The sequence below is a fragment of the Mytilus californianus genome, unplaced genomic scaffold (assembly GCF_021869535.1).
Source record: "Mytilus californianus isolate M0D057914Y unplaced genomic scaffold, xbMytCali1.0.p SCAF_3, whole genome shotgun sequence".
NCBI classification, from domain to species: Eukaryota; Metazoa; Mollusca; class Bivalvia; order Mytilida; family Mytilidae; genus Mytilus; species Mytilus californianus.
This window is the reverse complement of record NW_026262679.1, coordinates 81,661,052-81,687,198: the sequence shown is the minus strand read 5'-3', so window position 1 is coordinate 81,687,198 and position 26,147 is coordinate 81,661,052. Positions and strand designations below refer to the sequence as shown.

General features: G+C 31.4%; 1 protein-coding gene across 2 annotated transcripts; it reads right to left on the bottom strand.

The window, feature by feature from the left end:
• Nucleotides 1-8,646: 8,646 nt before the first annotated feature.
• On the bottom strand, nt 8,647-24,545 carry LOC127735200 (glucose-6-phosphatase 2-like). Of its 2 annotated transcripts, none has more exons than XM_052245325.1 (8): nt 24,404-24,545; nt 22,410-22,518; nt 21,651-21,808; nt 20,718-20,834; nt 17,057-17,140; nt 15,652-15,770; nt 9,696-9,938; nt 8,647-8,917 (listed from the first exon to the last, which is right to left on the bottom strand). In XM_052245325.1, exons 2-8 carry the CDS (start codon nt 22,512-22,514, stop codon nt 8,655-8,657), a joined length of 1,089 nt encoding a protein of 362 aa, XP_052101285.1. In that variant the 5' UTR covers nt 22,515-22,518; nt 24,404-24,545; the 3' UTR covers nt 8,647-8,654. The 2 variants fall into 2 exon arrangements, with proteins under 2 accessions (XP_052101285.1, XP_052101286.1); XM_052245326.1 differs by having other exon boundaries at nt 24,496-24,527.
• Nucleotides 24,546-26,147: the final 1,602 nt, after the last annotated feature.

The window sequence follows — 26,147 nt, the reverse complement described above, 5'->3', positions numbered from 1 at the left end:
GCGCTGAGTTACACTATGGTGTTCTGATCTTAAATTTATAAGAATACTTAGTATTTAACAATTGATAAGCATAAATCAGGTTTAAGAAAACTGTAATTGGACTTTCTTGTAGACCCTTTACCACAAAACAACTCGTGGTCTCTTGTTATGCATTGTTTGCCCTATGAACCATGGCCTAATTTTCAAATCTATAAACATAACGCGTTTTTTTAACTTACTTCTGTCTCCTGTCTTCTTGGTCCAAAGTTGCATTTTAGGTGTAACATTTACTACCTTATTACTACAAAGGGAAAAATAGTAAGTAATTTCCAAATTGGCAAAAACACGTCCGGTATAGTAAAATTATACCGTAAAATAATGGTTTGTTTCATACCATATTACTGGCTATTACTACGTCGGTTTCAATAGGATTTGTGTTTCCTATTTCCATCATTAAAACAATTGCTTTTGCTATCGTGTACAGCATATTTTTGTCTAGATTTCCGATTGCGATAACAATACCATGGACTTTGTAATGGGGTAGAGCATATTTTGACCTGTCTTACCTGTTGCATCTGCAACAACGACAGCCAGTATTAGGGTGTGATATATCGTAAGGTTATAACATATTACGTGTAATTTTTTTTAAATGTGAGATCGAAAGGTACTGTTTGTTAGCATATAAATATCGGAGCATTATACCTATATGGGAGAGTTAAATTCAAGTCGAATTTCGACCACGTTCTTTTAGTTGGCCAACAGAGAACTATTTTGCGGAACAGCAATTATATTTTATTATTGTAGGACTGTTGTGTACAAAATCACTTATATTTAATATTTTAATATTATCCTTGAAAAAAAAATACGGCTTTAGTGCAGCCGATAATTTTTATACTTTTTGAGCCAGGATACGTGAAGATGTGTCCATCTTTCTGGCTACATCCGAATACAATAAACATTAATATTAAAGGCCTGTGTTGCAGTAGTTGCTTTAGTTTTATTTTTATTCTAAATTCTTCAGAATTTGTCAGTTTTATTAGTTTTTGTGTCTGTTTTTGTTATTTGAGAGGATCTGCCTTGTCACAACTTGTGTATACAATCCAATTTGCAATTCTAATCTTGTATGACTTTTGATTGTATTTACAATCTGGGAACAGTATATCTTACGTATGTACCTGTTACAATATACCATTAGTTATACTAATGATAATGATACAAATTTGCCTTAAATGAAACATTTCAAACACCAGGTGTTGTCGTCCTTTAATAATAAATACAATTGATACTATATGACTTTATAATAAATTGAGATAACTTAAATTAAGTTAAATGTGCATACCGATTCTTCTTCATTTTTCTTCTGTAGTTTCTTGTTAACACTGACTGAAATAATTCAATTATGTTTGCTTCTTCTATAATAACTTCAAACGGCCATGGTACAGAAGAAGCTCTGTAGTGAAGGGATGTGCCGTCACACTGACTGACACCGTCTCCTCAATTATGACGTTCGCTTCGGCGCAGACAATTGTACAACATCGTATCATTATACATATGCTGTAAATCTTTGATAGTGGAAGACACGCGTTAGCATTAGGTTTTGCGTTGGTCAAGCTTTTATTCGCTAGCTTTAGTGTGAAAATACCGAGTGCACATCTGCGGACAATTCACCGATCATTCTTTTCAATGGAAATCTAGAATCTAATACAAAACCATGAACCGTTTTCCCTTTGACAGGATACAGTGATAAATATGCCAACTAATAACCGATTATAAAAAATAAAAAGGCTAACAAAAATATTAAACGCATTGAAGATCTAACATGCTACAAAGAGGGGCCAATAAGTACTTTGAGCTTGCTTTTATGAACTGTGAGCATTGATTGAATTTCTTTGATAGGTAAATAGCTCTTTTCAAGACAAATTGATGCAAATCTTTTTTTTTATCGAATTCACAATGATTCCAAAACTTTGGTAAATGTACATATAGAGGTTTTTATTGTTTGAATGCAACAGGCACAAAATAAATAATTGTTCATGTAAGAATTATGATTAGCATTTGGTGTTTATATTACTTTAGACTGAACTTTTGGGTAATCATTTGGATTTTCTGTCTATCTTTTCCCTTAAATCATTATGCCAGTTTTATATTTCAGACATTTGCAATATATTTGAAATTGGTACGTGCTATAAACTTTGTGTTGAATTTATAACTTTCTTGTATTACCTCATGTTTATTACCTGTATCTGGTCAGTTTGCTTGGTAAGTTCTTGCTTGTTCAACGTTCAGTGGCAAATATTTCATGCATACTCGGAATAATACCGACGGGAACAACTATGAAGCTGGTACACTTATCTCAGTTGAGATATCACTTTGTCAAAGTATAAATTTACGAAGTTAGGTGTATAAAGATTGGATTTGTATCATCACAATATGGAGAGAGACCGAGTGAATCGATCGGTTCGAGTTTCATGCTGTGCTTGTATCACCCAGCGCCATGTCCAAATGTTCCATCTTTCGATATTTTTTTTTAACTCAATTTGCCAATTTGTTTTAAAATTACATTGGAAAATCTTTTATTTGTTTTTATACGCCCGTTTATGGGACGTATTATGGTATACCGATGTCCGTCTATCCGTCCGTCGTCAACATGTCGGACATTAACTCAAAAACGCTTTAACCAATTTGCATAAAACTTTGGTGAATTGTTCATATCTATTGATGTGGGCTCCCTTTCGTTTTTTATAAATTTTAGAATTTACGTTTCCGAGTTATGGGGTTTTATTCATTAAAAAAGGGGGGTTTTCCAGTTTTCGGACAATAACTCAAGAATGCTTTCACCAACTTGCAAGAAATTTTGGTTAATATTATATCTATTGACATGAGCTCCCTTTTGATTTTTATAAATTTTAGATTTTACGTTTCCAAGTTACGGGATTTTATTCATAAAAAAAGGAGGATTTTCCAGTTTTCGGACAATAACTCAAAAAAGCTTTCAGCAGTTCTCATGAAACTACATTTCCGAGTTATGGTGTTTTATTCATTAAAAAAGGGGGGATTTTCCAGTTTTCAGACAATAACTCAAAAATGCTTTCAGCAATTCTTATGAAACTTTGGTGAATTGATTATATCTATTGATGTAACTCCCTTTAGAATTTTATAATTTTATTTGTTTATAGTCTGACAACAGATTTACTAAGTATTGCGCAACAGCATAGTGTATTGCACAACAGCAAGAAATCTTTAATTGAATATAAATTCAATTCATATAACCAATTTCAAGTTTTTTGACTACATTTATTCAGAAACCTATAATATGTCAAATATTTAATTACAATCCAAATTCATACCTGTTTCAAGCTTGAATATTGTGTCCATTTTTGCCCCAACTGTTCAGGGTTGGACCTCTGCGGGCGTATCCAGCTGCGCTCAGCGAAGCATTTTATTATCCATTGTAAGAACTTTTAGTAAAATTCTACTATCAAGGCTTATACGTTATCTTTTTTGGTTTGTTTTTCTAACCAAGGCAGAAAACAGGTTTGTTTAGTATTTCAATTTTAGAAGGTGCACTGATCTTGTGTTTTTATAAACATTTTTCAATTAAAGGATTTTGATATGGAACCAGCTTGGTGTGCATCTTCTTGACCCTTCTTCTGTGGTATTCTTTTCAGGTTTTTAGATGCCCCGATGTTGTATTTTTTGCTGGTCATCGTTAAATTGTTTTCACTAAGTAAATTTTCCTGTTTTTGCTGGTCATCGTTAAATTGTTTTCACAAAGTAAATTTTCCTGCTTTGATATTCTGTACACACGCCGTCTACAAACACTCTAAGCTTAGACTAAATAGATACATTTCAATGTAATAATAGGCAAAAATTAATAAGCTAGTAAAATAGTAAAAAAAAAAGTCTTTTAAGGGCAATCACTACTATAAGGGGTCAGCCAATGGTTTCTGTCTAATTGGCATTCTTGTAGATCTTGTTGACTGATAAATTTTGCTGTTAACAGTTTAGAGGCAAATACTCAAAATGAGTTAAAAAAATCGTTTTTTAGGACAATAACTCCTTTAAGGCGTTATCTGATAGCAATGGTTGTAGATCTTTGTATATCTAATCATTGAAGGGCTATAACTCCTTTTGTTGAAAAAAGAAAGTAGGTAGATCTTAGTATTCTGAGCATTTATGCAACTGTCAGAGTTTTTCTATATATTATAGTTTTCAAGATACAAGACAATAAATGCATTTTACCCTTATATTCTATTTTTAGCCATAGTGGCAATGTTTGTTGACAGACGAAAAAAAAAAAAACATAATCTTTTAACTAGATACCCTTAGGATCATGCAGATAAAATTTGCTGAAATTGGTTCAGTAATTTCAGAGGAGAAAATCTTTTAGCAATTTTACGATGTCAACATACGCAAAGTGATGGCAATAGCTCACATTGCCTTTTTGACAAGGCGAGCTAAAAAAACAGTGTCAGAAAATATAACATTTAAAAAACCCACTGTAATCACAATGTTAGAACAAAGCCATAACCAGGAGTCTGCAAGCCGGCTGGAATGTCTTGTTTCCCCATTATAAAATGTCTGATAATCGTACATTACAACTGACATCCAACATGCATTGAATATGAATAGCTTTTTATTAAGGTTAAATTCACTGCGCTTGATAACAAATTTTCAATTCCCAACGTGTATTGTCCAACAATCTATCTGCCTCAATCATTCTTTTCAAATCTTATAGTTGGTACCAACATCTTATCTGTAATTATAATATTTCTCCTGGCAGGGGCAGATCCAGCCATTTATAAAAAGGGGGGTTCCTAACCCAGGATAAGGGGGGGTGGGGGGGGGGGGGGGAGGGGGGTGTTCAAACTATATGTCCCCATTCAAATGCATTGATCATAAAAAAAAGGGGGGTTCTATCATGGATGTTGTGATCCAGCCAATTTTGTAGCTAGTCTGACATTTTTTTTAACCATACTTTAAATCTTTCTTTCGTTATTTCATTTCCATAATCTCACTGTAAAATTTCTATTCTATTGCCCAAAGATGGAGAATTTTGCAATATTGATGCAAATTATTTTGGTATTTCTATTGAAGACAGTCAGATTTTTTTACATCTTCTTTTTTTTTTAGAAACATTTTAAATTCAATGATTTTGACAAGAATGTTAAGGGAAATCTTCAAACGTAGCATATTTTTATATGCCATTAATAATAATTGGCTTGATAATTTCCAGAAAGAGGCATTAAAAAATGCCCTTTCTCAACAACAACAAAAATAAATAACTTATTTTTATCTAAATTGGTGTTCGTTCTTCATTGAGGAAAAAAATCATTTCCTTTTCCTGTATTCAAATATACATGTACAAATACATAATGCTGAGATAATTCCAATTACTGTTAAATAGCAGTATAATGGGGAATATACAAATAATTTTATTGCAGAAAATTCTCAGGTAAGAGTAATGCAATTGTGTTTATTGTTTCAACCAAATTACTCATAATTGTAACTTAAATAGACCTTAATTATTAACTTATGTTAGATGATTATGACACTGATTTTACAAGTGAAATAAAATCTGAAATCTTGAACCAAATTTTATTCAATGGCTTACAGGAACATAAGATACTGATAAAACACTTTCATTGTTCTTATCAACCGCTTAAATCTGATAAATCACATTTTCCACATTAATCAATACATGGCAATTTAATATAAATTTTGATTTACAAAGGAACTATATGCAAGTTTATATCTAAAATAAAGAAGTTGTTTGCCCAAACTTTTCTTAATTTAAGGACAAATAACAAACTAGTATTAAAAAATGGCAGTTGATGATTAAAATGGTGTATAAAGTTTCTGCAAGTCATAGAAACACATGATTATTTTCATATGTCTTCAACTTAGAATTTTGCACCATGTTCAAATCCGGAGTGATCACATAGATCCAGCATTGCTGAATCAAAAACTAAAGAGAGCTTATTCTAATTGACATAAACCAGTCTCCAAAGTTTCAAGGAAACTGCTCAAAGTATTTTTGAGTTATTGTCCGAAAATTGCAAAATCCCCCTTTTTTATGAATAAAACCCAACAATTCGTAAACGTTAAATCTAAAATCTATAAAAATCGAAAGGGAACTTACGTCAATAGAAATAAACAATTCAACAAAATTTCATGAAAATGAGTTTTTGAGTTATTGTCCGACATGTTGACAACGGACAGACAGACGGACGGACAACAGTATACCATAATACATACGTCCAGTATACAGGCTTATAAAAATTGGTTTGCAGATAGTAACTTGATTTTCCTTGATTAGTATAGATGGAAAATATAGGAAAGGGAAAGACACCTATTGATGTAGGAGTTAATAGGTCAAAGTTGAAGGTCGCTGTCATTAAAAATAGTTACTTTTGGAATAATTTTTTTCCAGATGGCTACTTAACATGAGCTTTATTGAAATAAAACTTACACAAATGGAAGCTATTGGGAAGGGGAAGACACCTTTCAAATTTTTTTATCAAATAGCTCAAAGTTCAAGGAATTGTAACTTTTCAGCATTTTTGTACTCTGAAGAAAAGTATTTTTAACCATTTTGGTTCCTAAATACCTGGAGGGCTCTTGGTCATAAAGCTTTACAAAGTACTGGGAGTACAAAATTTGTGCTCGAAACACCAAATCCAGTATTTTAATTGGTTGAATTCTTAGTTTGAGTACTATAATTGTATACAATTTTGTATACTCACAGGACCATATTTTTCTAGGCATGTTTTTGTGTGATAATGCTAGGATCCAATAATGGATTGTAACACATTTATACAGGTGAAAAATTAGCAATAATGCTACATATTTATTTTGTCCCTCTAAGCATACTTTGAAATGCAAGACAGAAACAGACTATGGATAAATACCCTGCCACGTCCAGTCAGTGTTTTTGTTTGATGTTTTTCTGCTTTGTATCGACCTGATGAGTTAAGCCTTTTTCAACTGATTTTTATAGTACTGTTTGTTCTAATGTTATGCTGTTACACCACTGTCCCAGGTTAGGTGGAGGGTTGAGCGCTCACAAACATGTTGAACCCCGCCACAATCTTTATGTGCCTGTCCCAAGTCAGGATCTTGTAGTCAGACAGTGGTGGTCATTGGTTCATGTCTGTCCTATTTGTTTTTTGTAAATTGTTTTGTTATAAATTAGACTTAGTTTTCTCAATTCAATTGTTTCATATTTTTAATGTTAGGGCCTTTTATAGTCGACTTTACGGTATAGGTTTTTCTCATTGTTGAAGGCTGTACGGTTGCCTATAATTGCTTACATCCACTTAATTTGAACTTTGGTGGATAGTTTTTTTCATTGGCAATCATACCACATCTCCTTATTTTTATATAAGTGTATGGCACTTATTTTCATTTCTCTAAAAAATTTGCGGTTTGGGGAGGATCTATAGGAACTAACTTTTCACTTGTATTGTAATGTTGTTAATAGAACTATAAAACTGAAAAATGGTAAATTCAAACTCAGGAAATTTCTATAATCTTTCATCAGCATGGGCTACAGGCATGATAGACTACTTATCCAATAGAAATGGTTCATTCTTTCAATGGTCTGAAAATTTAAATACTTACTGGCCTATAATAAATACTGCATATTTCAATTAAATTTAATGATGAGACTTCATGAAACCTGTTACAAGTGCTGTTTCTGATTTTTTTTGTTTGACATAGAATTGTAGAACCCTTTCAAGGTTTAATGGGAACCTTTAGCTGAATTGGTGTACCCAAACCATATGATATAATATATAGGGGAATGAAGAAGTAAAAGATTAAAATATTTGACTTGAAAATAAAAATTTGGAAAGATTTGCCTTATTTTCCATTCAAATAAGTAGCATGGAATTTAATATTTAATTCTGATATGACTATTTTTATTTATCGTTAATAAGAAATTATGAGAGTATTGTTTGTTTATATTTTAGTTTGTCACTCTTTTTGGTTTTTTCAGCTCTTCAATATTTGTTGATTGTTTAGGACTTTCTAATAATTTGGCCTCAAGCATCACTGAAGTGACATTAATTGATGAAATAAGCATCTGGTGCAGTAACATAGGTACATTTACCATTGTAACTCTAACATAATAAAAGTACTTGTGAGCATGTGAACTTAAAATTACAGATTTAAGAAAATTTTATATTTTGAATTGGATTAATCTTATTTGTTCATAATTGTTCACTTGTTGATCCTATTTTTATATCAGATAGATTCATACACCATGCACAACTTATGTAATTTTTAATAAAATAATTTCTTGACAAGTATGGTTATAGAAATACACATCATTTTTTAACTTAAATATCTGAGTATAATATATCATTAATAAATTGCATAATATTGGTGGAAAAGGATCTTAAGAATGTTACCTCACTGCACTATGCTGTTTAAAACTATCTAAGGTAGTGAAAAGGTCTTGAAGATATTGATACCAAGCCAGTAAGATAAGGGTTTTTTGATAGCATTTTATACAATATTTAACTCTGCCATCTAACTCTATAATATGGACATAACTGTTTTAAATGTTTCACATTTTATATATGCAGCCTTCATAAATATTATTTTGAAAATTGCAGTTTTTTTTTTGGCAACATGCTATTTTTGGATGTTTATATTCAATGCTTGTATAATTATGATTTTTTTATTCTTTCAACAGGTTCAAAAAATATTTTCAAACAATATGGTATAACAACAACAACAATATTGACCATTGAGAAAAATTTGATGAACCCTCCGATATAGAATATAAGTTCATTTTGATGAGGAATTTTATATGACTCCATTGTCAATGTTACTGCTATACTCAGTATAATCTGGAGACATCTAACCACAGGATTTCTAAACTCATTATCTACATTCAGACGTTTAGCTAGGTACAAACTGACTCCAAATCCTGGAAAACAGAATTGGCAAGATTATATTTTTCCCTAAATTGCAAAACTGCATTCTTGAAATGCTTCAAGCGAAATGTTGAAACAAAATTAACATATCCGTCTTCTTTCCAGCATATTTACTATCAGGTTAAAAATTATAATGTTGCAATCAATTTTCAACAAAATCTAATTTAGTATAAACATTAACAACCCTGACTATTCAGGTGTATAAATTGCACTGACAGTCTCATTGTGATATGTGTTTCTCACTTCAAACAAAGTCAGTTAAATTATGACTATGTTATGATTTTTCTAAGTCTTATGGTGACTGGCATCTGATGATTTTAATGTTCAAAATTATAAATTGTCCCTTACTACTTGGATCTCTTCCTGAATATGTCTGTAATATTTGCCACAGAGCATAAAGCAAAACAACAATCATTTAATAATACTCAATTCTAAAGTCTTATCATGTCCTATGTCAATAGACTCAAAGTACAATTTATACTGCAGCTAAAACACTTCCTGTTGTTTTTATTTACCAAAAATAGTAACAAAGAATTTGTTGTGCAATGTCATTTCATGTCATGTCTCTCTCTTCATATTCTGTGGTTTGTTTAGGGAAGGAAATCAAACTGTATTTTTGAAGCATTTCAATTCATGTTATTGTAGTCATTTGTTGCTGCAGTTCAAAACTGTTGATGGGCACAGTGAACCTTGCCCTTCCCAAGGTTCTAAGCAACATACAAAAAAAATAAATATTTCTCTGACATTGACCTAATATTGTTTACAAATTACCTGATAATGTAGATATATCTCTATCTATACTGAAGAATAATGATGTGTCTGGATGCACCCAGTCTCTGTTAGCACACCATTTTACTGCCTTAGCTATAGACCAGAATGGGTCCAATCCTATTAGTAATATTGTAAAGTAGGTAACTGCTACCAATATCAATAACAATGTACACCAACCAAGGTAATGATGTAAGGCAAGCTTTGACACATGTTCATGTTTAATCACTTCTCCAAGTAACATACCTGAAACATTTAAGTTAATTTCATTTTAAACATTTTTACAACAAATCTTGATGAAATATTCTGAGAGATGCCATTTAGATAAATGTCTACAAACAAAGATTTACCTTTGCCCGAGTAACTGGCTGTTTCAGAATTTAATGTATTATGGGTAATATTTTCAAAAGGATACACCAAAATGTTGTGATTGGTTAACAACATCCTTAACAATGAAAATTCAACCAATGATGAGATGTTATTTTCATTTTGGGATACAAACAATGAAATTATCCATAGTCTTCTTCTTCTTCTTCTCCTTCTTCTTCCGAATACGGGAGTAGACTCCTAGGTAGGAGTGTAAAACTTCCCGGAACTTGTGTGCTAGGTACATATGGACTTAATTTAAAAATAATATGACAAAGAAAAATCATTAACAATAACATATATACATTATGTACAGTGGCTTTGTAGTTTAATAAGTTGTTGTGGCTCCTTCAAATGTTATAGTGGATATGCCACTTTTGAAGGATTCCAGGGTGTCAGACATACCTATTGCTTCAGGTAGTGAGTTCCAGTCCGAAATAGTGCGAGGATAAAAAGAAAATTTATAGAAATCTTTATTTGTTGATATTTGCCTAAATTTATGTTTCCCCCTAGTACGTCTATCAGATATTGTTAAATTGTCCTTAGGAACTTCCACTAACCCCCAATTTATTTTATATAGCATAGTTAATCTAGCTTTTTTCCTTCTTATTTCTAAATTTTCCCATTCCAATGATTTAATTAAATTTGAAACTGCTCCAGGTGATCTGTCTTTATAATCATTGAAGACAAACCTGGCTGCCTTACGCTGTACCTGCTCAACCTGAGTGATGTGTTGCTTTTTGTACGGATCCCATACAGGGGAAGAGTATTTGACGACTGGACGGACAAGTGATGTGTACAAAAACCTTACGTGTGCAGTTTTTTAAGTTCCTACGAAGAAAACCTAAGGTTTTATTTGCCTTACAGGTAATATTGTTTATATGTGTTCCCCAATCAAGATCATGGCTTATAGTTACGCCTAAATATTTACTATCTTTTACTGCTTCTAAAACATGATTGTGCAATATATAATCAAAAGTGGAAGGTTTACTTTTTTTAGAAATATGAATAACATAACACTTCTCAGGATTAAAATTCATTTGCCAGTCCTCTTCCCATTGTACTAAACTAGATAAATCTTTTTGAAGTAATTTGGCATCAGAACTATTATTAACATTTCTATACAATAAACAGTCATCTGCAAAAAGTCTTGCATTGCAAGTTACATGTTCGGGTAGGTCATTAATAAAGAGTAAAAATAATGTTGGGCCTAAAACTGTTCCCTGAGGGACACCAGAATCAACAGCTAATTTTGAAGATTTAACACCATTTAATAGTACCTGCTGTTGCCTGTCAGCTAAAAAGCCATTTATCCAAGTTAAATTTTGATTCCTAATACCATAAAAGTTTAATTTCTGGGCTTATCTTTGATGGGGGACTTTATCGAAAGCTTTGGAAAAATCTAAAAGTATAACATCTATTTGGTTACCATATCCCAATGATTTTGCAAGATCTTGTAAACTGATGATAAGTTGGGTCTCACAAGACCTTTTACTTCTAAACCCATGTTGACTATCATTTAATATGTTATTAATTGTAAGATGTTTCCTTATGTTGCTTGTTATAATGTGTTCTAGAATTTTGCAACATATTGCAGTTAGTGAAACTGTTCTATAATTAATAGCGTTATGCTTGTCACCTTTTTTAAATATTGGTACAACATTAGCCTGCTTCCAATCAGTTGGGATTTTACCAGTATCAATAGATTTTTGGAAAAAGAATGTCAAAAATGGAGACAATTCTTCTGCAAAATTATGTAAAAAATATGCTGGCAGATTATCAGGGCCAGTGGCTTTGTGTGGATTTAAGTTTTTAAGTAACTTTAATAAGCCATTATTACTAATAAATATGTCTGGCATAGTGGGGTGGGGACTTGTACCTTTATTTGGCATAGAGGATGTATCTTCGGTAGTAAAAGCCTTTTTAAATTGTTCATTTAGGATGTTAGCTTGTGTATTCAGCTCACTATATAATAAGCCATCCTTTCCTCTTAATGGTGAAACACCAGATGTTTCTGTTTTTTTACTTTTTATAAATTGCCAGAAAGATTTTGGTTTTTCTTCTAACTGGGGGCTAATTATTTCTTGCATGTACGTGCTCTGGGCTCTTCTTATTTCTCTTTGAGCAGTAGCTTTTAACTTTTTATATTTATCTTTATGTTCTTGTTTACCAGTTTTTTTAGCTTTGTTGTAAGCTTTACGTTGTTTTTTACATAAATGGTCTATATCCCTATTTGCCCAAGGGTTGGTGTACTTAGATTTAGTTATTTTGCTTGGTACATTATCATCTATTATTTTATTACTACCTTCTTTGAATTTATTCCATAATTGGTCAATATTTAAATTTTCATTAGCCTGAGATATAAGTTCAGATATAAAATGAGATGTTATGTCTTTTATCTTTTTAATATCAACCTTTTTCCATAAATAAATTTTATGTTGTGATTGTTTAGATCTTTGGGGCTTGCAGATTGCATCCACTAATACAATATCATGGTCAGATATACCTGGTATGGATTTTATTTTTGTTATCAATGCAGGTTGGTTTGTGCAGAAAAGGTCAAGGATATTATCTTTCCTAGTTGGAAAATCAACCATTTGTTCAATGCCTAAGTTGTTCAGCATATCTATAAATGCTTCATTCAGCTCCTTAGTATACAATGAGCCAGATATATTTTGCTCCGGCCATTTTATGTCTGGAAGGTTAAAGTCACCACCAAGCCAGAAGGTGGAATTTTTAAATTTTAATTTAAGTTCATTAATTTCAATGATCATTTGTTTGAGATAGTCTATATCATTTTTATTTGGTGGTCTATATGCAGAAATAATAACTAAGGATTTAGTATCAGTTATATTAATTTGGGCAGCAATAAGTTCTACATTTTTGCTTTTATATACTTCTTGGCAAATAATACCTTTTTTAATGGCGATTAATACACCTCCACCTTCTTTTCCGACCCGGTCGTTTCGGAATACATCTTCAAATAGTGTGTTTGGAAAAATTTCAGAAGATAATACATCTTTGTTTAGCCAAGTTTCATTACCAATAATAATATCTGGTTTAGATGACGTTAATAAATTTTCAATTTGAGGAACTTTATTTTTACAACTTCTAAAATTGATCTGAAGAACTCTTAATGAGTTCTGTCTATTAATATTCTTATTTTTTAATTGCTTCGTTACTGGTGGTTTTGGTGATGATGTAGCAACTGGGTCTCCAAAATTTTCATGATTATCATTTATATTGAAGCTTAAGGAAAAAGCTGAACTATCAGAAAGTACTGAATATGAGTTAGGATTCAAAATAGAATTACCTGATGAGAGGTATGATTGAAAAATGGTTCTAGAGTGATTAGGAGTATCACATATCGGGCATATCCAAAGTGCTGATGAATTTCCAAACTTTTCATACATAGATGGACTTATATTTACACATCCAATATGACACCATTTATCGCAGTTATCACAAACAATAGCATCACTGTCCCAGGTACACTCATGCAAGCAAATAGAGCATGGATAACTGGAGTCGTTCAAGTTTGATGGGCCAGGGTTGGTTTCAACCTGGTTGCTTAAAAGAATTCTAATCAAAAGATGAATGTGGCGATCTGATTTGCCAAAAACACATCTATTTTTAAAATTGGACACATGCAAGTGCCAGTAATAAATCTGGGTAGATACCTCAATTGTTGTGTCACATTGAAGGCTGATAGTGATACCCTCATATTTGTTGGATTCTAGTATATTATTTTGTATATTAAACTCATTGACTGTGCTCAGAAAAATAAAAAATGTTGAGCAAATCACGACTTAGCTATGTTTAAACATTTTGACAGAGTCTAAGTGTCACAAAAATATAATCAGTGAAGAGAAGGATGGTGACTCTCATACACATTCATAACATGTTTAATAAGACAGTTAGTAGTTGATGACAAATTAGATCTTCGTTCCTTGGGCGACTCAAGGACACAGGATAAACACACTAGGAAGCCATATTATATAAAGTGTAAGGATTGATAGATAGGATATTATTACCTATTTAATCACAGAGACTCTGTTTGATGATCAAAACAAAAACAAACAAAAAAGTAAACCGGAAGTGGTTTACACTGTTTACATATAAGGAAAATAATTTTCCCGCCACTGTACAAATGTGAATCAAAAATTTACGTATACAAACATTTTAATTTACAAGGAAATATCAAACTTTTTGATAATTTCATACACACAATGACAAATGTAAGCCAAATATTGATGTAATAGCAAGTTCCGGGATTTATTACTCTAGAAAAAGCTGTAAGTTCCAAATATTTTTGAGAGCTGCAATTTAGACGTCCATTTCCTAGCACATGCGCACATGATAGTCCTTCAGATTCTGAAATACCAAAGCCTATGACAGAACAAACCAAATATGTTACCCGTAATTCAAGTAGACTTACATCATGCTTTTTATTTTAAGTATCCCTTCCTTCCGCTTATACCCAAACTTGAACACAGACTGTAAATATCTGATACCGGTATATTAAAAAAAATCCTGTCATGTCACAGTATGTTTTTTTCTCATTGTTGAAGTCTGTACAGTGCAGGCATGGGGTAATGCAAATTTGTAATTGTAATGCATGGTAATGCATTACATTTTTCCAAGTAATTGCATGTAATGTGTAATGCAGCAATTTGTGCATTACATGTAATTGTAATATAATGCATTACTTTAGCAAAAAGTTGTGTAATTTCATGCATTACATGGCATTACACGTCATTACTTTTTTCACATACCACATCTTTAACATATTATTGGAGTTTTAACTAAACCAAATTTAAGATTTCTTGATTAACTAGGAATATGTTAATCATGAGAATATAATCTTTATTTTATCTTATTTCATACATTTTCCTGCATAAAAAGATTGATATTTGAAAAGCATAACTGTATTGTTGTCATAACATCAAAGAATATCTTGCTTAAATAAAAGATAATTAAACTTTGTTATAAAACACTAATTAGTTTGTTTTACAATCAATATTTTCACCATTTAGACAATTGTTCATTAATTAAGGTCTATGTTTATTTTATAATTAGGGAAGTAATTCACAGTAATTAAATATTTCGTTTAAAATAAAAAAAAAACAACAAAGAATATATTTATAAAAGTAAAGTCAACATTAAATTAAAATTGTAAAAGCTGAATTAAATAGACTTTTTACATGTATACTTATATTCAATTCATGGAACAGTTGCTGCATATGCTAGAATCTTTTGTGACTTCTAGTTGTTTTTCAAGATGTTTAATTTTTCTATTCACTTCATAAAATTTTCAAATGTAATGTGTAATTCAAGGCATTACTTTGCAAAAGTAATTGTAATATAATGCATTACTTTGATAAATGCATGTAATTGTAATATAATGCATGGTTTGGTCAAAGTAATTGTAATATAATGCATTACATTGCAATGTAATTCGCCCCATGCCTGGTATAGTGACCTATAATTGCTTATATCTTCGTCATTTGAACTCTGGTGGATAGTTGTCTCAATGGCAATCATACAACATCTCCTTCTTTTTATATTATACTGTCAAACTTTGATCACTAACCAGCAATAGTTCCTGCAACCACTTGGTGTGGGAAATGTGTAGCTATAAATAGTCTGGATATATTGACAGCAAACAGCAACATACCATATAAGCACCATATCATTAACTTCAGGTCATTTCTGTAATTCATTATATACCATTATATAAAATATTCAAAAAGCTATTTATTTCTGTTGTACGAGATCATTATCTATCAAGTGTTAAAACTGTTATCTTTTTTTCTGTAACCTTTTTAGATCTGTTATATTTGTTTTTCTTTGGTGTTTTATCATAAATGTGGTCCTTGGTTTTCTTGTTTGAATTGTTCTACATTTTGTCAAAATTTTGGGCCTTTTATAGCTGAATATACAGTATGGGATTTGCTCATTGTAGAAGTCCGTACAGTGACCTATAGCTGCTTACATCCACAACATTTGGACTTGTTGTCTCACTGGCAACCTTACCACATGTTTTTCTTTTTTTTCTTTTGGTATCAACAATTTTGAATCCAAGAATTTACATTTAAAAGAGTTTTTTCAATAGCTTTTAATGATGTCTCTCTTTCCTATATTAGGAAGGGTTGTTGCATTGATAGAATTTGCAAGAAACAGCAATTTAAGTGGTAATGTGCTAAATTCATAGAATTCACAGCTATTTTCCAAAACAAATTTGTAACAGGAGACAGCCTGTAATGAGACAATCTTCTGCATAAAAATCATTTTTGGTGATGCTGAAATGCTGGAGGAAACTGCAATGAGGGTCTGGATGGGTGGTAATTCATTTCTTTATTCATTAATTGTTTTGACCATTTTCTTTACTTTATTAATTTTACTCATTATTCTCTTTTTTTTTTTATATTTGGACACCCCATTATTCTCTATTCTTTATTTTTGCCCTTTATTCCACACTTTTTGTTTATTATTCTCCATTCTGTAAACCCCATCCAGACCCTCTTTAATGAAAATCAATCAAATTTAAAATGAAAAAGATTTTTTACTGAAGTTAAATAAGTGGTTAACAAAATAACGGTGGTAAAGCAGTTACAGGAACAAAATACAAAAAGAAAGAATTGGTCAAAAGTACAACCACTAAATATATAAAAGTTAAAATACAGAACAACAAGAAAAGAGCTGTGAAATTGACTGCAAACATAGTTTTATATATGGTGAAGGTAACCATCATGCTAATGACTAAAGAACTACATGTTAAGTAAATGTATTTTATGGCAGTTAAAATCATATTTTTTCACTTTTTTGGTCTTTTGGAAAATGTTGTTTGTGCTGTATTTAGACCCTTCTACCAAGAAATTTGTTTTGCATGCATACATATAAAAATTGCGGTTTTTAACCCACGCAATCATAGGTTTGAACGTTGTTTTCAATTTATGCTTGTATATATATATTGATATATTGATATATCTACATACCTGTTAGATGGAAGAGCATGTTTGTTGAAGGATCTCATCATGACATACATTACTGCAGCTGTTATCATGGCATGTCCTGATGGACTTCCTAGAAAAAAAAAACAACCATATGTAATACTATTGCAAACATACAAATCAAATATAAAGTTCTTATACATAGTTATCTATGGACTGCTGTTTAGTTGTTTACTGTAAATTAAGAAATTATTGTGTGCATTTATTATTGCGATTTTTTAAGAATTAACAAAAATGCTAGTATAATTATTGCGATTGTAGGAAAACTTTCGTACATTCATATGCATTATATATCAGAATGCGAGTTCTTATCATTGCGATACTCAAGGAGTCGCATTATTCGCATTAATCATGTTAATAAAAACCTCGCATTAATTTCTGAATTCACAGTATATCTTTTTTTCTTTGTCTTTTGATTTTTTTTATTGCCCCTTAGTTTCTTATCTCCTTTTGAACATCATTTCTTACATAAATGTACATGTCGAAGGCTGTACAGTGTCCTATAGTTGCTAAACTTCTCATCATTTGGTCTCTGGTGGAGAGTTGTCCCATTGGCAATCATACCACATCTTCATATTTTTACCAGTACATGTTTTGATAATTCTAAGCTGATAAACTTGTGTAAATATAGATTCTACAATTGCATTCAGTGTGATAGGATATTTCTCTAATTGATGAGACACTGACAGTTTAATATTTGAAATCCTTCTTTTTTTTAATTGATACTGGTGTTCTCCCAAAAAAATAAAAGACTAGATGTGTTGGAATGACACAAATGGCCCACTCTCAAAAAATGTTTGAAGCCATTTTTAGGAGTGGAAATTTGAGAATGAAAGTCTGTATAACTGTTATTTTCACGAAATTTTCAATGTCAAAGCCCATAATTTCGACACAAATCAGTGGAGCAGAACCAGACTTAAACTCAAACTGTAACTCATCATAGTAGACTCAAAATCAGCTCAACATGCTCAAAGTCCAAAGCCTGTTGCTTCAACAAAAATCAGCGAAGCGGAACCAAACGTAATCTTGATCTGTAACTCATCATAGGAGACTCACATAGTAAAAATCTGCTCAATAGGTGAAGGCGTTTAGAAAAAAGTCTGTATACCTTTGTTGCGGAATGACAGAATGACGGATATTAAAGGTAAAACTATAAGGCATTGTTGCAGGGCCATAATAATAAGAATTCGAGGAAGATTGACCAAAGATAGAATACCAATTTTTTAATCTTTAATTGTTGCTCTATGCAAAAGCTGCTGATCTTTTGACTCCAGGAAATTTCAGGATGTCAAGTACTTTTCAAATACAAGTGAGCTTTTTAGCAAGGGCTTAACTTTTTTTTAATAAATGGATACAACTCTTTTATAAAAAACAAATTGGCATGAGATATTTTTCAGCTAAAACTTATGTATAAATTAATATGAAAGAATTAGTGGTATGACATGTGTGTGCACTAACAAGATCATTTGCCAAATTTGTAAATAAAATGGACAATACACCTTTAAAATAACAGGATTCAACATTAAATTTCCTTGAGTAAAATTTCCACAAAAGATTGTGAATAAGTAAGGTCCAAAACTGTTGATAAATACATTTGCTTAAGAGCTAACAAAGTGAATATATACATAGATGACTAGCATTACCATATTCTACATGTTGCAGTGGTGGATAAAACAAATTGAACAAGTAAGTATTCCGTTAACAGGAAGTTGATAAGCAATGGATGTGAAAAAGCATCAAAAGGTATAGCATGCTCACATGAAGCTTGATTCCACATTTCAGAAAGCCTTGTAGTTCCTGAGAAAAATGACACACGAATTTCCTTTCAGAGTGGGCTGTAATATTTATAATATAATTTATTTTTTTCAAACACAAAGTGGATCATCCTTTATTTTCTGACTATGTTTGGTCATTTTGAAAGACACTAAAAATCTTACAATGTTTTTGAGAAAATTAACATGTATGCTGTTAAAAATTTGTGTATATTTATCAAATTTACAAAGCTTTTGGTCTACAGTAGCACACTAAATTTCTCTCTGGAACCACCTTGTGTACTGCAAGACCAAATAAACTTGAAGTGTAGATTATAATCTCTATATTGATGAAAATATTTTGTAACTTGAAAACCTCCAAAGATTGGCAGTTTAAAGTATTCAGATATTTTTGGAATATCTATTAGAATTTTAAAATAAATTGGATTTATTTGGTATTAGGTATATGTTCCCCCATAATGTGTTTAACAAGCCTTAAATATCATTATCTGATACAGTGTTCCAGCTTGAATCTCAGGGCAGAAGGGTGCTAGTTGTCTGAAAGGGCACTTTAGCGGTATAAATAACCCAGATTTTAAGGGCAATGTTGGACAGTGTATAAATTACCTTGAATATTGCTAGGCTCAGCTGGAGAACATTAGTTGTATTTAAACCATATTCAGAAATTAATGTGTTCTTGATGTTGGTTCCAGTAAGAATTTTTTTTCATCAAATTATCATACCATGAAGCAAAGCATATCATTTTGATGTTAATCTAAACAAACTTGTACATTTGGTATGGAAAATAATAATCAAAAATTTCAATGTTTTATAACTTATACCAAAATAAACAAGTAGTTTTGGAAGATGGAGTTATACATGTACATGCAAAATTGAATGTTGAATGTAATTAAATTATCTACATTTAAATTACTTGTTCAAACATATAGTATATATGTTATTGAGAGTTATTAATTATCATTTGAATTGTTACAAAAAAGTATTTTTAAGTGCACACAAAAGTGCTCCTCAGTAAGAAGTTTTATAAATATAACAGGTGAGACAGGAGATGATCATATTTTATATTGATGCAATAATATATTGCTGAAGGTATAAACAGTTACTTTTTTCTCCATCATTGTTAAAAATAAATTTGTTGAGTGCTCCTATGTCAGGAGGATTATAAAATACAAGAAGTATTAAAAACAGGAAGTGAATCTTGTTATGTTCAAAGTACAAATTTCTTTGATTCCTCTTTAAATTTCATACTCATGGTTATGAAACAGAACATTTTTTACCAATTAAGTCAAAACTATGTTTGCCTTTAAAATTGTTTAAGATTTTATTTTTTATGTTATGCCTACTGAAATAATTTTTCAGGTGTACATGCTGAACATAAACATTACAAATGGATAACATGTGGACATTTCATTCTGTATTAAATATCTAGTATTTGTTCAATTATCTTAAATCCACTAATTAGCAGTAAACAATCATTAACAAAGGTGATAAAACTGCCAAAGCACTAGGTATTTAACTTAATCCCATTGTCAGTTAATTAGTGTTACACAATCAGGTAACAATTTTACCGGAAACGCCGGTACGCATGAAATTTGGAAATTTTATTTTTTTGAAAAGGCAGAGGGGTGCATTCTTTTACTTTAGAGGGCAGAAGGGCGGGGGTAAGGGCACCAAGGGCGGGCCGCCCTTCTATTTAGGGCAGGCGGGAACACTGTGATAAGTTATCATGTTTAAAAAAATATTTCCTCTCAAACCTTAATGGAGGTGTTATATTCTTCACATAAGGTACATGGCCTTACAGAAATAAAGCATGAAGGGCACACATAGCAGTAGGAGGAGCATACATCACATGTCTTGTCACATGATTAAGTCACATGCCTGGTCCTGTTTCACAGGTAAGAGAATACTGGTCCAGGGAAACAGGACGAATCACATGATCATGTTGTTGTATTTCATGTATCCACCAGTATGGTCTCTCTCCATGTAATATCCTGAAAAAATGATCAGGAAAAAAGTTTTTATTTTCAAATTTAATATTAAAGTTAGTTGAGATAACAACATTGAAAAATGTCCACCTATCAACAGATTTTTCAATTCTAAAAATGAACATCCAAATTGACAACTACTAATGTGCCTGCTGTTCTAAAGTCAGAAGCCTCATCTGTTGTTATATCTCATGGTTGTTAGTCCTGCACTAAGGGGAATCAGATTGATGGAAGATCTCTGATAGACTTGTTTTATATTTCCAAACTGTTCTATTTTTGAAGGAGGTTTGTTGACCTCTAAATGTCCTTTAAGTGTCCTTCAATAGCTTTTCATTGTTTAATACCTTGTATATCTTTTATGTATACCTTACAAAGTTAAGTTATATAATATTGATTGGTTGATTGTTGGTGTATAATGCCACTTTCAGCACTATTGGCTATATCCTGGAGGTCAGTTTTAATTGGTGGAGGAAGCTGGAGGTCCAAAGAGAACAACAGACCTTCAGAAGGATAGTGATATAATAAAACTTGATGTATTACTATACTACAAATATTACAAGTTAACCTGAAATCTTTTCAATAGTTTTTAAGCAAATGTAACTGCCAGATTTTAGGGGCGAATCAGAATTATTCAAGCATGAATGATTGAAATTTATACAACCTAGCACAGTACATGTACCTAAAAGTTGAAAAAAAATCAATGTTGTTCTTCAGCAAAATGGAGAAAAAAGTTTTCAATGAAAATGGTTCTTGAAATGAATGAAATAGAACATGTAAAACCTACCATCTTGAAATGAATGAAATAGAACATGTAAAACCTACCATTTTAACACTGCATTTAACCATTCAGAAATACATGCTAACCAGATAACTTGTATTCCTGTATGTCTATGTAAACAGTAAGACAAGGGGAAGTAAATCAGAAATGCATAGCGAGGATCACCAACTGTTGTTATGAACTGCATAAGGTCACCATGGTGCTGTAAAATAAAAGTCAAATTATATTAACCTTTTTGGCATATGTACTCAGAAATATCAACATTTTCATGGCTTTATAAATATTTTATTAAACCAATTGACTCAAAACATTAGTAATGTAACTGCCAATCATAGACAAATAGTACAGTTCTCTAAATAATTTTTATTTTTTAATCCTATCCTAAAACCAAGACAATGGATTAAATTGAAACAATTCATTAAATTCTTGAATTTATTATAATTGTAGAAATCAAATGATGACACTAAAAATTATTCCTTTCATGTGCCAAAATTTTATATCAAATCATAAAACACAAATTTAATATAACCATGCCATATTTGAAAAAGTTTTATGTCTGTTTTTGCTAGCCACATGTGTAACTGGAGTATCAATATATTTTTGTTTTAATGTTATATTAAATTTGTGGGGGAGAAAACTGATTAAACTGGAGTATCGGTTCAATGTAGTTTTGAGAGCCACATATGTAACTAGAGCATCAATTCATTGTTTTGAGAGCCACATGTGTAACTGGAGTATCAATTCATTGTTGTTTTGAGAGCCAAATGTGTAACTGAAGTTTTAATTCATTGTTAATGCTTTACCTTGAATAATGCTTGAATATTTTGAATGAAATAAACTCCCTGTAGGTGAACATAATCCATCACTCCTGGTTCTTTTAGGTCCAACAGCAGATTTAAAGTCTCCATACTTCTGTATACAAATGTACATCATGTATATATATAAAAAAATATAACAAACACCAGTGTTCTCCCAATGGACCTTTAGCATCATGGTAAGGTGAAGCTATAAGAGGGTCTGAATGGGGTTTAAAAAATAGATAGTAATGGGAAAAAGTGAAGAATAAAGGACCCAAAAAAAAAAAGAATAGAGAAAAATGGACCAAAAAAGTAAAGAAAAGAGAATAATGTACCAAAAATAAAAATAAAAGAGAAAAATGGGTCGCTAAAATATAAAGAATAGAGAACAATGGACCAAAAATATAAATACATGTAATAGAGAAAAATGGGCTAAATCTTGAAGAATACAGAGATGAAAGCTTCCAATCCATACCCTCCTATATTGCTTGAATGTGCTGCTAAATGTATCTAAAATGATTGTCATATAAATTTTGTTATGGATGTGAATTAATGCTTTTAATTTCTAGAAACAAAATATAATACCATGATGTTAAATGAAATTTGTGGGGGAGAACACTGATTTAACACTTTAAAAATGTTGGCCAAATATTCAAATAGTTGGGTTGTAAATACTTATACTTATGATTTGTTATTTGAAAGGTCACTTAATTGCATATATGCATTCTCTATCATATAACCTCCAGGCTATCTCGTGTTTAATTGAGAATTTGTGTCAATTTCATTAATTCATTGGTAAACAAATTTATGTATTGATCAATTCACCAGTGATTTATTCAATGAAATACCATGCACTTATTTACATGCATCCCAAGGCAGTATACAGAATTGCATTTATTTCAAATATTTTTTTCGTGATAAGTTAATAAACATCTCATTTATCAATTTAGCATGGATTAAAAATACTTTAGTAAGTTTTATTTTTAAAGCATATGAACATTATTGTAAATTTGAATATAGTAGGTAAAATGATAATCAAATGTACATGTAATGTTATTACCTTAAAATGCATATTATTCATTTATTTTCTTGTAGGCAAAAATAGTTGATATTTAATAGGAAAATTGTATCCTCAACTCTTAACCAGTGACAGGATTTCATTGACATTTTCCAAAGATAATTTCCTATTTAAGTAAATTGGAAATAAAACTGTATTTCTCCTATTTCATTTTTTATCTTGTTTTAATTTTTTGAGGGAAGGGGTGGGGTGTCCAATAACAGAACATGGATTGCTGTATCCATATGTACACAATAGTTTAATTTGGGTACATTCAACCAATTGAAGGATATTTTTTTTCCAGTGTAACAAAACTTTTTAAAATCCACGTCATTTGAACTCTGTTGGATTATTGACTCATCGGCATTCACACCTCGTCTACTTATTTTCATATTTTACCCAAAAGCAGGTACCAATTTACAGTGATATAACAAGAAATTTGTATTTCCCTAAAATTGCTGTCATGGTGCTTAAATTCGTGTAAATGGAAACATTTCCACTTTGATGACCATTTACAATTACAAAGTAGTTCAATTGAGAACTGAATAAATTTAATGGCCTCAATATTTTTGTTTCTTTTTTTAGGCCATTGAGCTTTATCCAGATGATATTTGAGTCATGGTATCTTGGGGCAAAACCTTTTTACTTGAATAGTTGTGCCAATACAGCAAATACATGTACCTGGAGAGTTTGGGGTCCAGGGCCAAGGGAAGATCCTCATTAATGGTCATTATCCCTATTCATGTGTATTATACACAAAAGTAGGTATAAGTTAAAGACAGTGTCAGATAAAAAAATAATTGTGAATTTCAGGATATTGGATGTCATGGCACAAACATTCATATAAAAGACAACATAATTTTTGCACCAAGACATCATATCTCTGCAATTTTTTTTTATTGCAAAACAAATGAAATGAAAATCATCGAGTACACTGACTTACCACTTATGTTTTTTAGAAAGATGTGTTAGTGCAAATAAATATTGTCTATTGACCGTTTCGTGGTTCTAATATTGTACATATGAAATTATTACCAATCAAATTTCTTATCGCTTTGGTTCACCGGAAATAAAAAGTTCAAAGTAAATCACACCAATTTCCGTACGACAAAATATGTATCCGAAAAGCAAGGATTTGTATACTATACAAATCCTTGCAAAAAAAGGTAACATTTTTCGACACCCAGTCTTCTAGTCGTATAAAAACATGACCTGTAATTTGCTGTCAATATGCATTCCAAAAAATATCAGCATACAAATGTAAGCCATGGACATGATGGAATACACATGCGAATTCATGTTTAAGGCCTAAAGGATAACCAGATTCGGATCCTGGATTTTGAAAAGTAAGGGTGGGGGCCAAACTAGGCAATACTAGGAGTGGAACATGTAAAAATTATATGTAAAAACCATACTGGTATATGAGGGTGTGGATGGTGTTAACAGATTAGAGAATAATGGCCAAAAAATTATTGAATAGAGAAAATATGAGCAAAAAAAGAAAAAAAAGAGAATATAGAGAATAATGGGGTGCAAAAGAATAAAGAATAACTGTGAAATTGAAAGAATTGGTAATAAAATACTGATTACAGAAACGAACCTTGTACACAATGAAAAAAATCATGTAATAACAAATAATTTAAATCTAATAGGAAACTCATTTTCATTAGAATTTGAAGAATAAGCGTTATATTTAAAGATAAAAATAAAAATGCCCCCAATAATTAAAGAATACAGAAATGAAAGACCCCATACTGAGATCCTCATATATGTGGTTCCATAAAGGGGGCAGCCCCCAGCCCCCTAGATCGGTCTCTGCTAACCCCCACAGAAAAAAGGATACAAACTGAACACAACACTTTGGTGAGTTCGAAGCGCTGGAATCAATGAAATAAGGCGACGTAGAAGTAATTGATGAGATAAATGACAAAAAGTGACATAACCAGAATAGTCCAGCCCAAATTCAACAGAAAATTTAAGAAACGGATGTCATAGATTTTGCAATGACAACTGGTCTGACCTTAAGTACACACGGGGACGAACAGTCCACCAGCAGCGGTGTACTCCAAATGTTAGAAAATGAAGAGTTTGGTTCTCGCGGCACAAAGAGTATTTCCTGTCTATTTGTATTACTATCCATGTCCTTATAATGAAAAGAAAACTTTGTTCGCGTAGTAAAATCGCTGTCTTTTCTTCTCTCTCACGTTGTTGCCGGTCTATATCCTGGGCGTTTAGAACTTTCAATATAGCTTTTGGCGCTTGTACATGTTGTAATTCTGTAGTGTTCAAAATTATTTGAAATTTTGGACAATGTATGTTCCTTTAGGGGTCAATTTGTCTCTTTTGACAGTTATGATTTTTCTGTATATGATACTACAATTAAGATAATCGTATCATGCAGAAATCTTCTCTCATTTTTTGGTGATACTTCTCAAAGACCTAACAAAACCCGAATTTAAATATTTTCAAAAAGATACCTGCAGATATGAACATTAGGCGACACATTCTTTAAAAAGTCAATTTTCCCCCAAAGTATACCTAACTTAATTGTTCGCCTGAACTTACTTTAAGCAAACATAGTACGCTGAGCTTGTTCCAATCTAATTATAGATCGTTATATGATTATAACTTCGACGAGTAAGCGAGTTACGTCATATCTGAATTATTTAAAAACAGATTTAGCTTGC

What these genes read in the sequence shown, in the direction of transcription:
- LOC127735200 (XM_052245325.1), bottom strand. Translation starts at nt 22,514, where the DNA reads ATGGAGACTTTAAATCTGCTGTTGGACCTAAAAGAACCAGGAGTGATG. An exon ending in ATATTCAAGCATTATTCAAG is followed by an intron (nt 21,809 to 22,409) that starts GTAAAGCATTAA and finishes TTTATTTTACAG; the next exon opens with CACCATGGTGACCTTATGCA. An exon ending in GGTTGCAGGAACTATTGCTG is followed by an intron (nt 9,939 to 15,651) that starts GTTAGTGATCAA and finishes TAAATGTTTCAG; the next exon opens with GTATGTTACTTGGAGAAGTG.